Below are 15,208 nucleotides of genomic sequence, written 5' to 3'. Positions count from 1 at the left end.
AACGGATAGTTCATCCATCCCTCAGTATACCAACTAACAAAACATAAATGAAATACAAACAATAACCAAACTTATATATTCACAAAATATGAGAATAAATACAAGAAATAAAATGGTAGGAGAGAAGTCACCCTTAGCACATGAATTTCAAAACTCTCCATCTTCATCATCAATTTAATCTATGTTTAGCTACAATATAAGATGGATAATCTACACTGACCTACACTAAACTAATGAAATAAGGAGAACTAGTGAAAACTACATTTTGTATGGTATTTTTCTATCCCTCAATGTTACAAAACAAGTCCTCCAAGGTCTTCGTTTATAGAACATTAAAATTCCAATCAATCATGTTAAAGTTGATGCAATTTGTTTCTTGAAATCACTAAAAGTTGATTCTACAAGTCTCTATGATCTCTTTGGATAGAATCAGTCAAAATCTCTCTAAAAAATGGTGGTCAAGAATCTTGTGCAAACAAGCTACAACTTGTAGAGCCGAAATTAGGATATGTGAGGTAGGATTTGCGATCAACATCTCAGGTATCCAATTCGCGTATCCACTTGATTGTAGGTTTACGCTTTTTGATGATTTCTCGATCTTGCTTTATTTTTACACCAAATTGGACCGTAAATTTCTTAAGGATGAAAGTCGAACTAACTCTTGCACAAATACAAAAATTTTATCGCATTTAGTTAGCTTTCCAATGAATTAAGAATCATGACATTTGGAGCTTTGTAGTCTGAGAAATGACTGAAAAACTCTCAACTAGTCAGTGGCCTCGTTTCGGATCTTGGCAGCAAAAATGCATGATTGTATTTCACCTTTTTGACCATGAAAATGTATGAATTGGATTTTGATATCTCATAAAAAAAATATAGTCCTATGTCTTAGGTTTAAAATGGTTCAAGAATTATCTCAACCCAATGCTTGTAGGGATGTAATTGAACCGAACTCACGAGCAACTCGATCAAAAGCTTGACTTGCACTCGACTTTGACCAAGTGTGAGTTTGGCTAAAATAGCTCATTAATAATTCAAGATAAGTTTGAGTATTGATTTGTCAAGTTCGATGACTCGTCGAGCCTTACTGAGCACAAATTAATCAATTAAAAATTATATATTTAGTTATTGCAATTTTACTCTTTTAGACTTGGGAGTTGTCTAAATTACCAAAATGTTGGTTATAACTTAAAAATATTTATAGGTCATATAGTCATTTCAAAAAGAAAAAAATAATTTTAGAGGTAAAAAAAAAATTGGCATTTCCTAATTTCTCTTTCCTCCTCAATCGATCACTAATTTCTTCCAAGTGCTACTGAGCTACTCTTCTCCTCCTTGTCTGAACTTCTGAGAGTCTAGATCATTGATGAGATTAGAAGCTCAATTTCCGCTTGCTACCACTCATATGTACCAGTGCATCTTACTACACGGTCCATACCTATACAAATGCATCAATCTAGTGGCCATTGCTGTTGTTGTATTTGCTGAGAGGGTTGACTTCATTTCTTTCCATCTAACATCAGCCATTGCTACATTTTCTCTCTTCAGCTTAGGTCGTCAACTAGAAAAAGGTATTGAGCTAATTATTTGCTATTATTTGCATCCCTTCAAACATTTTCTGAAAATTTCTTCAAACCCTAAGTTCTGAAATTGGGGCTTTTATTTCATTATTTGTAGAGGCTGAAATTGGGGGTTTGAATAATCTGATAGCTCAAGGGAAAGATGGAAAAAGAACATGAGCCACATGACACTTCGACAACTGGTTCGGCATCCATTGCAAGCGCAGGACTAGTAGGTAAGTTGTATTCCTCTGTAGTTATGCAACTTAGCTCAGGGGAAAGATGGAAAAAGAACATGAGCCACATGACACTTCGACAACTAGTTCGGCATTCATTGCAAGAGCAGGACTAGTAGGTAAGTCGTATTCCTTTGTAGTTATGCAGCTTAATGGTTAGTTTTTTATTCCTCTATTCCTCTGTAGTTATGCAACTTAATGTTTTAGTTATGCCACAAGTTTGATATCCAACTTTGGGTGTAGTTAGGTAATTTAGGTCTATCATTTCTAAATTTCTACTTGTTTAGTCATTCAATTTTGTTTTAATGTGTCACTTTAGTTGAAAAAATATTTAAATGTCTTGGTGGTAGGAGTTGATCATGGCTGGATGGCTGCTTTACAGGGGCATTTCGTGCTATTGCCTTTGTTTTCGCTCATTTGCTGCTTCATCTATGAAGTTGTTTTGGTGCTAGCTTGGTGCTAAGATATTTTCTTGTGTGGACTTGCAAGTTGTAGGTTGCTGTAGTAGTAAATTGCTCTTGTTTTAGATGGTTTATTGCCACTTACATTCTTGAAATTGTTCTGGTACTAGCTTGGTGATAAGATACTGTCTTGTGTAGGACTTGCAAGTTGTAGGCTGTTGCAGTAGTAAATTACTCTTGTTTTGGGCTATTATTTTGATGCTAGCTACTTGGCTGTTAAATGTTAATGTAATCATCAGTGATCACTAATTAGACATGCTTAATTTATAACTTCTACTTTCTACAACTGCTGCTTTTTTTCCCCCTAAATTCCATTTTTGCATAATAGGATATGAACCTTTCTTGTGACTAATTACAAATGTTCAAACTTATTTCAATTGCTAATAGCCTGTTCTTAATCAAGAAATTAGGCTTGCTCAATCTATTTTACATGAAGAGTTATATTCTGCAATTCTGGAAGTGGACAAAGATCTTGAGCTTGAGTCAAGTACTCGAGGTCGATCATACTCACAAGAAAATTGAGGATAATCGAGTTGATCTCGAGTTTTCGAATAATTTTTTTGAGTTTGAGTTTGAACTTCATTTCTGCTACTCGCTCAAACTTGAACAATACCTCTTACTATTGAGTAGAGGTCGACTCGACTCAATGACATCTCTAAATGCTTGTAGCTTAAGTTATAACCAAAATCCTAGAGCATGTCAGGACAACTAATCTTTTCTTCATTTGAAATTGATTGTATTTCATCTTTTGAATATTTTGTATTTCATGCTTACTTAAAATAACGTCAAATTATCAAGAATCATCCAACATTTTCTCTCGTTATTTTATTTGATGACTGAGTCATTAAAACCTATAAAAACATGAAGTTTTCACCACTTATATCCATAGAAATGCAGTTTTTCTCACTTTTAAATTCATTAGAAACCAAATTATTTAGCTATTAAAATGATTAAAACATAACAAGAACTAAATAATAAAATACACTAGAAATATGCAAAAATAAACGCTTACCAAACATCCTCACTTGATTGCTAGGGTATTATTGGGTCTGGAACTAATCTGTATCTACAAATTTCTTTTTTTGGTTTTGGTGAAAATCATCAAATGTTACAAAAAAATAAGAAAAATGAAGTTGAACAGAGAAATCAGTATGGTGAAAATCCAGCTCTTGTACCAAGATGAATACACACACGTATATATGTATATCCTTGGACTATATATATCCAATTCTTTTATTTCTTCTATCCATCACTGCTCTTTCTGAACAGCAAATATAATCACCTGAAAAACCATTTAAAGGAAATCAGAAAAAGAAAAGAACCAGTGCAAAATGATAATTAACCCACATGACTAAACGGTCATCAAATGGTCCCATTTCCCTGAACAAAATTCAACATAGGAGATCTTCCAAATTATGAAGCGACTAGACCTAGCACAGTTGAATGGTCCAACTTTTGCTAGCCAACTTGGACTACGTAGATATATTGTCCTTTCGATTTGGTTGTGATCATTTATTAGTTCAACTGTTCATGTCGGTTGAATCTTTAGTCAATGACGGTTCGTGAGGGCTTCCTTTGAAATTTCAATGATTTTATGATCTTAATTCCTTGGAGATTTTAATGAGTTCAAGATCTTTTATTTAATTTCTTGTGTCAATATTTCTTCTTCTTGTTTTCTTTTTTCTTTTGCAAGTATACAAATATAACACAATATATTCACATGCAGAGTTACACATGGTGATAAAATAGAATGCTGAATAGGGATCGATGTAAAAAAGTGGGATAGTGGAGATGAAACAATATTAACTCTGAAAAGTAAAAGGTAATAGGCAATCTTTTTTGAAACAATAGCTTGATTATTGGCTTTTTCCAAGCCTCTTACGACATTTAAATTGTATATGGATGTACCTAGCTAATGGGTTTGACGACCATGAAATTTCCATTCTTAATTATTTGTGAATCTTTTAAAAAACAAATAAAAAGAAAAAGAAAAAGACCACGATCTTGAACCTATCCCCTACTAAATGGTTATATATCTTGTACAAATAGGAAGGTCAAACTTCTCTCCAATAATTAAGGGTTTTTCTAATGCGTGTCTATAAGGTAATTGATAACATACTTAATATCCATCTAAATTACAATATATATACACATACTAACAATTATTACCTTCCTTTGTATTTATATACTTTCCCTCTTTAATCTTACTTATCATCTCTTGTATTTATTTACTTTCATTAATTAATCTTACATTTCAAAAAATATAACACCTAAAATATATCTTAGTGGGTGGCACCTATTAGATAGACCGAGTAATTAATTTATTTTGATAAATTAATTTTTCCAAGGTATTTAGATAAGGATATTTTCCTTGCTTGTAAATATTTCACTCCAGTCAGCTTTTTCCAATGGAAATTGTCCTTGGACAGACCAAATAAATGAAAAACCAAGTGTCAAAGTCTATTTTCCGGTAGATTTCCATATCTTCTACTCTATCCAAGGTCAAACGTAAATCAAATAACCACCTAAATGACACTTTTTTTTAAAAAAAATAAGGGAGACTTTTTATCGGTCATAATCGAAATCCAAACCAAATGAGTACCCTAATAAATCCATCCAGCGATTATCACAAGTCCAATTGTATATGCATACACCGTTTAAACATGGTTGATTATGTAGTTATTGCCTTTGGAAACAAATTTTATGTTCGTGTTCCGATTCTCGAGTTGCATTTCCTCTTCGGGATTGACGATTTCCCCAGAAAAGTTAGGAAACATATAAACCAACAAATAGAAATAAGCACTATGATAGAAATTTTAAATTGTAGAGCTCATTTCAGGCTAAATTGGTCGATTGATACAAATGCAGTTCAAAATAAAATCAGTACTATGACATAAATTTTCTTTCTGTTTGTGTTCGTAGGAGCATACTGGACAAGGTACATTGATTTTGTTCAAAAATTAAATTTGTAACCACGTCAATGTACTCCACATTGTCTAATATAAAAAAAGGTAGCCTGCTCTTCCTGTATTATTCTACTTATAATTATGGACTGTGGAATAACGTCAAGTTCATAGGATCCAAGTTGAACAACTAGCAATTACTATTCTGTCTTTCTTCAAATTTTGTATACTTCTTTTGAATTTTTTGGGTTGTACTAAAAGCTAGTACACAACATCCTACGAAACTTCTTTACAAATTTAAATTGAATTTGGATGCATCCAGTGAATGGAATTGACCCTATGAAATTTCTTTTGTTATAAGTTGGTAACTATCTGTACACATTCCAGCTACATTACATCCTCAGATTTTGTGCTCGTTTTAGGAGTAACGTGTGCTTCCATTCTCTACTAAATGTTAGATTTTCAGCACAAGATAGATTGATGTATTTATGCAGTTAAATAAATGAAATTAAACTTAGAACAATATGTTTAAGTTATTATATGAATGATTTTTTTTTTTAAAGAAGAAAAAGGAAAAAAAAATAGCGATCTTCAACCTGCCCAATTAAGCTCAACTGGACGACCTTGCCACAAAGTATACATAGAAGGTCAAACTTCTTTGCAGGGGTTTGTTCACATGATAAAACTAATTTTTGCTAAGATAAAACACTAGGGATATTTTCCACCCTTGTACTTTTATCACCCCAATCACCACTTTCAAATAACTCTTGTCCGTGGAAAAAAAAAATCAGATAAGTGAAAAACCAAATGTCAAACTCTATTTACCAGTGGATTTCCATTTCTTCTACCTTATCAAGGTCAAACTCAAACGTGAAACAAATAAGATAGGGATCGATGACTTTTCTTGTTTGATTAGGGAGACTTTTATCCATCACAATCAACAAGGAAACCAAAATGACTATCCTAATAAATATATGTACGGGTAATCACGAGTGCATTTGATTTTTTTCAACAGCCGTAATTAGACTTTTGTTGATAGTCATTTGATATTACACCACATATGGTTGAAATTTGCAACTTGGAAGCCACCATTGCTGACCACCGACGGAAGTCCTAAAAGCCACAAATCCTCATTTCTTCCAAGATTCTTTCCATTTATACGACATATATCAAAGCCAAAACAAATAGCCACAAACCATCTTCTTTCTTCCAAGACTAACTCTGAGAGATGGGAAATGCTATATCTCCTTATTGTTGTCAACTAAGTTCAAGTTCGATAGTGAAGCTCATATTTTATGGAGGCAAAACAAGGGTTGTCTCAGCTGGAAAAGCTTCAGCGGGAAAGATTATGTTCGAGTTCCCAGATCATATGGTTTGTCATGCAGATTCATTCTTCATAGGTCATCCAATTCCAGTATTAGACATAGATGATGAACTTATCGCAGGGGAAACCTACTTTGTTCTCCCTCTTGATTGCTTCACAAATAATGTCCTCTCAGCTTCTTCTTTGGCAACCCTAAGAAGATCTATCTCATCTGGTTCGAAACCAGCCGCTGTAAATTTCAAGGAATGCCCATTTGAACATGTGAAGGGTACAAATGGAAGGGTTTTGATCAAGGTCAGGCCAGAATTCATAATTAAGCTTCTAACAAGAGATCAAGAAACAGGTGATGAAGATAGCAGATCTCTTAGTCCTAGTCATGGCTTCCTTTGTAGTACACCGGAGTTGAAGAAACACTATGATCAAATGGTAGGGTCTAAAGACAATGCTTGGTCGCCAAAACTTGAGACCATCACTGAGTACAAAATTAGGTATTCGCCCTGTAGGTTCATAGGTTTTGAAAGAAAACAAGGAGAGGCCGAATGTTGATGCAATGCAAATATGTGACTTTTTGGAAGTCTGTTGTTTGTTTGTTGTAATCATCCATCAAGTTATGCTTGAAATGTACAGAATCTTCAGAATGGCATTGTTTTAGGGTAGGTAAACAATAGTTGTAGTCTTGAAATTTGGAAACTGCTTATTTTTAGGTAAATATTAGCAGATGTGTGTTGATCGGCACAGCGTGAATTAGTAATCATTTGATGGACACGGGTATTATGGTTTGATGTTGGTACGGGTAGGTGCGATTTGTGTATTTATTATGCAACACGGTGTACAGTTGCACTATGCTGTTGCAACTGAATGTATGGAATCACATATATATTAGCTTTTTGTTCCAAATATTAATACTGAAGTATTATACATCCAATTATATGACAAATACAATAACCGTAGGAAATTTGATAAATCACAACCTTTGGCCCCGCCCCAAAACCTTAATTACTTGGTAGTTTTCCCTTTGAATTGTTTTTTGTGGACCTGATTAAGACTTTGGAAGTACTGCTGATACAAGGCATGGTACAAAATGAAGGACGCGGGTCTTCAACACTTCTCTTCTACAAAATGCACATGTTAGTTACAACGAATATTGGTCACATAAACTGCGTAGAATATGGCAACAAGGATTAATTCCACTTTGCATCTCCAAACTTATAGCACTTTTCTATTTTGCACTCTAAACTTTAATTTTGCACAACTTACATTCTAAACTCTCAATCTTTTTTTTTTTTATAACAACGTGTACACTTTTTTATTACCATGTAAAAACGAAAAACAATATTCTAGAGGTGGCCCAAACCTTACCTCAGTAGACAATGAACATTAAACAAGGAGTACTTACTCCCTTACAACTTGTGTCCTGAAGTTGGGAAACGATATTGAATCCAGAGCTACAATGGCTTTAACCGCAGCTGGCAGCTCTTGAGGTGAATTGAAACCTCGCTGTGATCCCAGGTTCAAGCCGGCTAATTTATCGGCTGCACCGTTCGCCTCTCTGAAGACATGCGAAAGCCGAATTGCAGCCTGAGCTACTATTTTCATGATCTGCCGGAGTGTATTGCATAGGGGCCATTTGGCCAGCGAATTCGAGTGAATCAGCCTAACCAACACCGCAGAATCGACTTCCACCGCCAAGCCATCCATACGTCTTTGTACACACAATGTCAAACCAAAAAGAAGGGAGAGGGCCTCCACCGTCAAGACATCCGCATCACCAAAAACCTTGTAAAAAGCGAAAATCACCTCCCCCTGATGATTCCTAACCAATCTCCACCCCCCAGCAGCCACCCCTCGCACTACACTAGCATCTGTATTAAACTTTAGAGTACCCGGAGGTGGGATACTCCAAGATACAGCCACATACTGATGCGAAATGGCACCTGACGGAGCTAAAGCTGCCCATAAAACGTCCGTATCCCCCAGGAAAGAATCGCTTCTGAATACCCGTGCTCTCCCAAGTTGCTGTAAGAAACCCTCCACCTCCCAAACAACCTGAACCGCCGAGTGATTTACCCCTTGGAACCTCGCTGCGTTGCGTCCTTTCCAAATAAACCACAAGACAATAATCGGAAGAGCGACCCGTATATGATTCCTGTTAAGCTTGGCTATCGAAAGAAACCAATGGAGCAGCAAAGCTGAAACACTCGAGAATTGCAGCCTTTTCAGACCAAACACGTTGAAGAAATGTTCCCACACAGCACCAGCCACTGGACCATCAAGGAAGACGTGGATCCCCGATTCAGTACTTGCCTGACAGCATACACACCGTGATACTAAATTGATTCCCTTCTGCTGTAAATTTTCCTCCAAAGGCAGAAAATTGTTAATCAGCCTCCACACAAAGAATGACATTTTGATAGGGGCGATGGCATTCCAAATCCACCCGGAGACCCGTGAGATATTCCTCCTAAACTCTCAATCTTAAACACTTTGCACTCTAAATTATCAACTTTATCCTATTTCAGTCAATCAATGACAATGTTAACCAAATTAATGAGATAAAGGATGACACTACAAATTAATGGCATTGTATCATTTTTTACGAGCAAGAGATTGGAAAAATCCAATTATCATTCTCTCTACAATCATTCTCTCTACAAAAATCTCTTCGGGTTTGTTCTTCGTTGCATGGCTGCCCTTCAGCCGTCGGCTGAGGGGCAAGGATCTCCTGCAAACAAAAAAAATTCTTTTTCCCAACTTTTCTCTCAGCCTTCAACATCTTCTATTCAAATTCGGCAGGCAACTGTCTATAAAGGTGAAGCTGCGGTCATTTTCTTCAGAGCAGATGCGGAAAATCTTGCACCGCCGTTTCGATGGACTTTGGTTGGAAAATTTTCTCATGGGAGACCTTCGTTAGAGGATATTCGCAAGTTCTTTGCTTCGTTAAATCTAAAAGACCACATTTCCATTGGATTGATGGACTATAGGCATGTTCTGATTAAGTGCTTTGCTGAAGTAGATTTTAACAGGATTTGGACAAGAGGGATTTGGCAATTGGATAAATTTCCGATGCGTGTATTTCGCTGGACCAGGGGGTTTCATGTGCTTAGAGAGTCATCTCTGGTACCGGTTTGGGTTGAGCTTCCAAATTTACTTATTCATTATTTTGATACACATTCTTTGTTCTCCATATTATCTCGAATAGGAAGACCTTTGTTCCTGGATTCGGCATCGGCTGCTGGGACGCCTCCTAGTGTTGCTAGAGTGTGTGTGGAGATCGATGTGGCGAAGCCTTTTGTGCCGAGGATCTGGGTAGCTGTTGAAGGAGAATCAGGCTTTTGGCAAAGAATTGTACCAGATAACATGCCAACATATTGTTCATCTTGCTGGAGATTGGGTCATTCGTCTGAGAACTGCAAGAAGAACTTCACCGAGGGTGGATATTGACATCACAATAATCAAACCAAACGGCTGCAGCATGGTTCAAAATTACTTGGGAACAATCAGCATGGGTTAGTTATTACACCTGTGTGCAACCCAGAAGCTCAAGGGAAATAACAATGGAGGTTATGAAAACTCCTGAAGATGCGCGACTTCCTGGTGCGTTTGAAGGTGAAGGAACGTCAACAGGTGCAATGGAGAAATCTGGTGGACCTGCTGATAAGCCAAACTATGCTGCTCCCGAAATTCAGCATGGGATGTGCAACCCAGAAGCTAAAGGGAAAGTAACAATGGAGGATAAGATAGCTCCTGGAGATGCGCGACTTACTGGTGAGGTTGAAGAAGAAGGAACGTTAAAAGCTGCAAGAAGTAACAGTTCTTCTTGCAGTTTCTGCAGCTGATGCAAAGAGACAGCCGGTTGCTGATGATGACATGGAGGGACCATTGCATAAGGATCATACGAAAATGACAGACCAACTGGAGGAGGATCATGGGCATGATTGTGAGGGGTCCCAGATTCTAGTGGAGCAAACCTTGGGAGAAGTTCAGCAGCAAATGGCCGACACCACTAGCTTGATAAATCAAAGTGCCGATAATGCCAATGGCCATGAATGTGAGCGGTCCCCGCCTATTGAGGAGCAGCATTTGAAAGGTGAACATTATCAAAAGGCTGACACCACTGAGACAGACAATCTCTGTCGATTTGCGTGGGGTTGACAATGAAGATTCCACATCTAATGAGGTTGATGAAGTAGCGTTGCCAATCATCGCAGGAAACTTATCTCCAAGATTGGTTGTAACACGTGAGAGGTCGGTGGAGCCATCAATACACACTTTAAACATTGACCAATCTGTAGTCGTTGAGAGGGATCGCCAACAAAAGCGTGTTAAGGGTGTGCGAGCTTGTTTCCCATCTGACAGACAGCTATGTTCAGCGACATCATCCCACGACTCATTCCAGGTTTTTTTCTCATGATTAGTGGTATATTTTGGAATATTAGAGGGGTAGCTAAAGCCCATAATCTAAGAAGATTGATAAAATTAGTACGTATTCACCATGCTAAGTTTGTTGTGATTTATGAACCAAAGTTAGACGTGTCCGAAATTGAGTCCATTCGTCTACGATTATTATTTGATTATACCTTTGTTAATTTATTGGGTGACATTTGGGTATTCTATAATAGTCCTTTTGTGTGTTCCATTGTTGGTAATTCAGAGCAGCATATTCTATACACATTCAAAGTCAGTTGCTTTCTACTCCAATCGTCATGTCTTTTGTCCATGCGAAGTGTTCAGTGGAGGAGTGTCGTGTCTTATGGTGCACCTTATTAAATGATAAGCCAATTTCTCTCCCTTGGTGTATTGGGGGTGACTTTAATGTTAGGGCAAAAAACCTCAGCGGCCACTAAACTATTTGTCAGATCATGTTTTGGCCGTCAAACTATTTTTCGTCAGTAATTGGCCACTAAACAACTTAATCAGTAAATTCGTGACCATTTAGTCGATAATTGCTCTTAATCTGTGAAATTAGCAGTACGCGTGGCAAAATACGAGGGTAATTTTATTTAACAACTATGCGACCGTATTCTTCTTTTAATTTCTTTCCTCAAACAATCACCGAATGGAAAATTATATGGAGGAAAAAATAGGGACTCAATTGGGAGCCCCAAATCTTCAGCCACAAATCCAAGAAGCCGAAGAAGAAGACAAGAATGTCGAGGCGCTCTGCTAAACCTAGATGCTTCTGCAAATTAACAGCAACGATGAAGACCTCATGGACAAATTGGAACCCAGCAAGAAGATATGTGGTCTGCCCAGGAGAGGTAAGATTTTTTCTGGAAATGATGCCTTTACCAGAAGAAGAGTGAGCTCTGAAAGCCATCTTGCGGAGAAGCTCCCAGCCTTCGTGTGGGTTAAGAAATCTCATACGGTGAATGAATCCTTTGTCGTCGGCTGATGAAGAAGCAATCTTGTCTGCAACTCCGACATCCCGAGTGGTGAGCAGCACTTTGCTGGCGGTTGGTTTTTGAGACAAAAGTGCAATGCGGAGGCACTCCCAAGCATCGGCAGAGCAGACATCGTCCAAAACAATCAAGAATCTCTTGGACTGCAGGAACTGGTAAAGCTTCTGAGCCAAGTCCAAATCTGAAAATGGGGCCATATCATCCTTGGCTCGGCAGACATGTTGCAGCAGCAAATCTTCCAAAATTTTTCTGGTGCGGAAGTCCTTCCCTACCATAGCCCAAGCAAAGCAATCAAAATGGCGGCCACTTAAAACCTCCCATCTTGCTTTACTGTCTAATCCACTAAAAATTACCCGGCACTTTGCCACGTGTACTGCTAATTTCAGAGATTAAGAGCAATTATCGATTAAATGGTCACGGATTTACTGATTAAGTTGTTTAGTGACCAATTACTGATGAAAAATAGTTTGATGGCCAAAACATGATCTGACAAATAGTTTAATGGCCGCTGAGATTTTTTGCCCTTAATGTTATATTAGCATCTCATGAAAAATGGGGGGGGGGGGGGAGGGGACATTCGTTTGCTATAGCGGAGGGGACGGATTTCATGTCTTTTATGGAAGAGGCGGGGGTTTTTGATGTAGGCTTTTCAGGAGCTAGCTTCACGTGGTCTAATAATCGAAGAGGTAGAGCTCGGGTTTCAAAGAGGTTGGATAGGTTTTTAGTCAATGGGGCTTGTTCAGATCTCTTAGACGTAATTTCTATACTTCACCTGGCAAGACATCCCTCGGATCATGCACCGTTGAAAATTTCTTTTGCGGATCGATCAGATAATAAGCCGCGACCTTTCAGATTTTCGAATGTTTGGACAACCAAACCTGAACTCTTGGAGGTCATTCGACAGGCTTGGAATCAAGATGTGGGTGGATCTCCGTTGCGTGTTTTGTGCTCTAAATTATTGGCAACGAGGAGGGCTATTCAAACATGGAACAAGTAACACTTTGGGAATGTATTCGATGCTGTGCGTTCTGCAGAAATGGCGGTCACATGGGCAGAGGAATCTATGGATCAACATGTATCGGAGGAATGTCAGGTTGAGCTTAGTAAGGCTCAGGCGGAGTTGCGGCATGCATTGTCAATAGAAGAGCAATTTTGGAGCCAGAAGACCAGGGTAATCAAGAGTGGCATGAAGTACATGCTAACCTGGAGTTTATCTTTGAGAAACATGTTAGTTCAGAAATTGAGATGGTTTATCAAATCTTTGAAGCGTTTGACCAACTTGGTTGGACGCTGATTCTCACATTGCCAACTCATTACTACTAGACTTGGTGCACGAGTTCTATACCAATATTGTCAACAAGACAAGCCATAGTGGAGAGTTGGTGGACTCATGGGTGCGCGGTAGTCGGATTTACTTGACTCATGCTCTCCTTGCAAGCATTTTGAGGTGCAATAACACGGGCCCAGTTGTTGATTTTAAGAAGGGGTTTGTTGCTCCCAATAAGAAATGGGATCCATCACATGCCATGTTTCGATTTGGTCTCGAGTATCAACCATTCCGATCTTCAAGGAAAGAGATAATGGTCGCTAGCGTCTTTGATACTCGCCATCATCTCATTATCTATATGATGGCACATAATATGATCCCAAAGAAGACTGGCCACAAGGAGGTTTGAAATAGTGATATTTATTTCTTGAATTATATGTTTCACAATCAGAAATCCTCCTTCGCTCGCATCTCGTTACCAAACATGATCATAATTTACATAAGGTCAACGGTGAGACGGCGAACTACTTCTTTCAAGCTTGCATTTCCCCGTCTCCTATCTTTGGTGTTCAAGCGAGCGGGAGTTAATTTACATGGAGTAGCTCGGGTATTTGTTCGTCCCAAAACCTAGTTATCAGTTTCTTCACTTCATGCCATAGGCATTACTACTGAGCACATTCCTTAGCCTACTCAAGAACGGCGACAGAAAGCCTGTTATGGCCAAGACGAAGCTGGACTTTCCACTGCTACTCACCTCTTCCACCATATCAATCTAACTAGCTGAGGCTCTTAAATCGCTTGGACAACATTGACTATCGGTTGGGAAGAGTGGACACTCACTTGGAGTGGATTGAATATCAATTGAGCATACCTCCATCTCACAATGATGACGAAGATGAAGATGATTGAAGCCAAGCCGGATTCCTCATGCTCTTTGTTTTTGTTTCCATTTTGCTTATTTTTAGTTGTTTTCTTTATATCTTTTCTTTGTAGAATGTTTAACTTGCACTTATCATTTTGCACTTGGGACTTATGGCAGCTTTAGTAGATCCTTGGTTGTCAATTGTAGATGGCTTGTAACTCATGGTTGATCTGGATTTCAGCCATTTAAACTAGGGAGTAGTTTGTTCTTATTTTCTTTACTTTCTTTCCCTACACATTGAGGACAATGTGTATGTTAAGTATAGGGGGAGAATTGTCTCTAGAAGTTACTTTTGTATTTAAATGACTGGACATGTTATTGGGAAATTGTCTTGTGCTTAAAATGTTACTTCTTGGGTATTGTTGGCAGGGAGTTTTGTCCAATTTTAAGGGAAAACTTTGTTAAAATTTTTCAAAATTTTATCCAAATTTCAACTTTTAACCCCAAATTTTTGCATTCTACTTCAATTAAGTTCACCAATGCATAACAATTAAGTCCCTTTTTACTTAATTTCCTCCAATTTAAGTGAGATGATTCAAGTAACCTGACAATTCAATGCTCCTTCAATTTGGAAATAATTATTATGTGATCACTATTAGTACATGTGAAAAAGCATATCTTGTAAAATGGAAAAAATTATGCCTACAATTTTGCATGGTAAATGAGATCTCTCATCCTACTTGCTTTTACATGTAATTGATTTATATAGTTGTTAAAATATTTTCTTCCTTATATCTTCATTTTTGAGGGGATCATTAAAAAAAAGCTCCAATAACATTCCAGTACCAAGTAACTGGGAGTTTTCATCTAAAAATGTCGACCTTCACGTAAAAAAAGTATTTGGAATTAAGGAGAAATAAGTGAAGTGTCGAATAACCCGGGAATCTTCATCTAAAAATGTCGATTTTCATGTCAAAAGACACCTTCACTTTTTTAAGAATGAATAAAAGAAAAATAAAGTGAATAGTTTCCTCTTAAATCTCGTAAGTTAACATGTCATTTAAAAGGAAGAAACTCTAAAGTGACTATATAGGTTAGTTATTTGTGAGGGTAGATAAGAGAGAGATTGACTTTGTTAGGTTAAATTTTGGGTATAATTATCTTCTTTTGCATGATATGATGAGTATTGAGAAAAAT

General features: G+C 37.6%; 2 protein-coding genes and 1 long non-coding RNA gene across 3 annotated transcripts; all 3 read left to right on the top strand.

Annotated features, from left to right (window-relative positions):
* The first annotated feature begins 1,321 nt into the window (after window positions 1-1,321).
* Window positions 1,322-2,510, top strand: LOC140006516 (uncharacterized). Its single transcript, XR_011814180.1, has 3 exons — window positions 1,322-1,571; window positions 1,678-1,914; window positions 2,146-2,510. It is a non-coding gene; the product is annotated as an uncharacterized lncRNA (long non-coding RNA).
* A 3,877-nt stretch (window positions 2,511-6,387) lies between these two features.
* LOC113739731 (uncharacterized) lies at window positions 6,388-7,029 on the top strand. Its single transcript, XM_072046228.1, has one exon. The coding sequence runs from the start codon at window positions 6,388-6,390 to the stop codon at window positions 7,027-7,029; it is 642 nt and encodes a 213-aa protein (XP_071902329.1).
* Window positions 7,030-12,498: 5,469 nt separating this feature from the next.
* Window positions 12,499-12,879, top strand: LOC140005346 (uncharacterized). Its single transcript, XM_072046223.1, has one exon. It carries the CDS (start codon window positions 12,499-12,501, stop codon window positions 12,877-12,879), a length of 381 nt encoding a protein of 126 aa, XP_071902324.1.
* Window positions 12,880-15,208: the final 2,329 nt, after the last annotated feature.

This window comes from Coffea arabica, chromosome 1c (assembly GCF_036785885.1).
Source record: "Coffea arabica cultivar ET-39 chromosome 1c, Coffea Arabica ET-39 HiFi, whole genome shotgun sequence".
NCBI lineage: Eukaryota > Viridiplantae > Streptophyta > Magnoliopsida > Gentianales > Rubiaceae > Coffea > Coffea arabica.
Note: the sequence above shows the minus strand (reverse complement) of the source record. Positions and strands in the feature narration are given on the sequence as shown.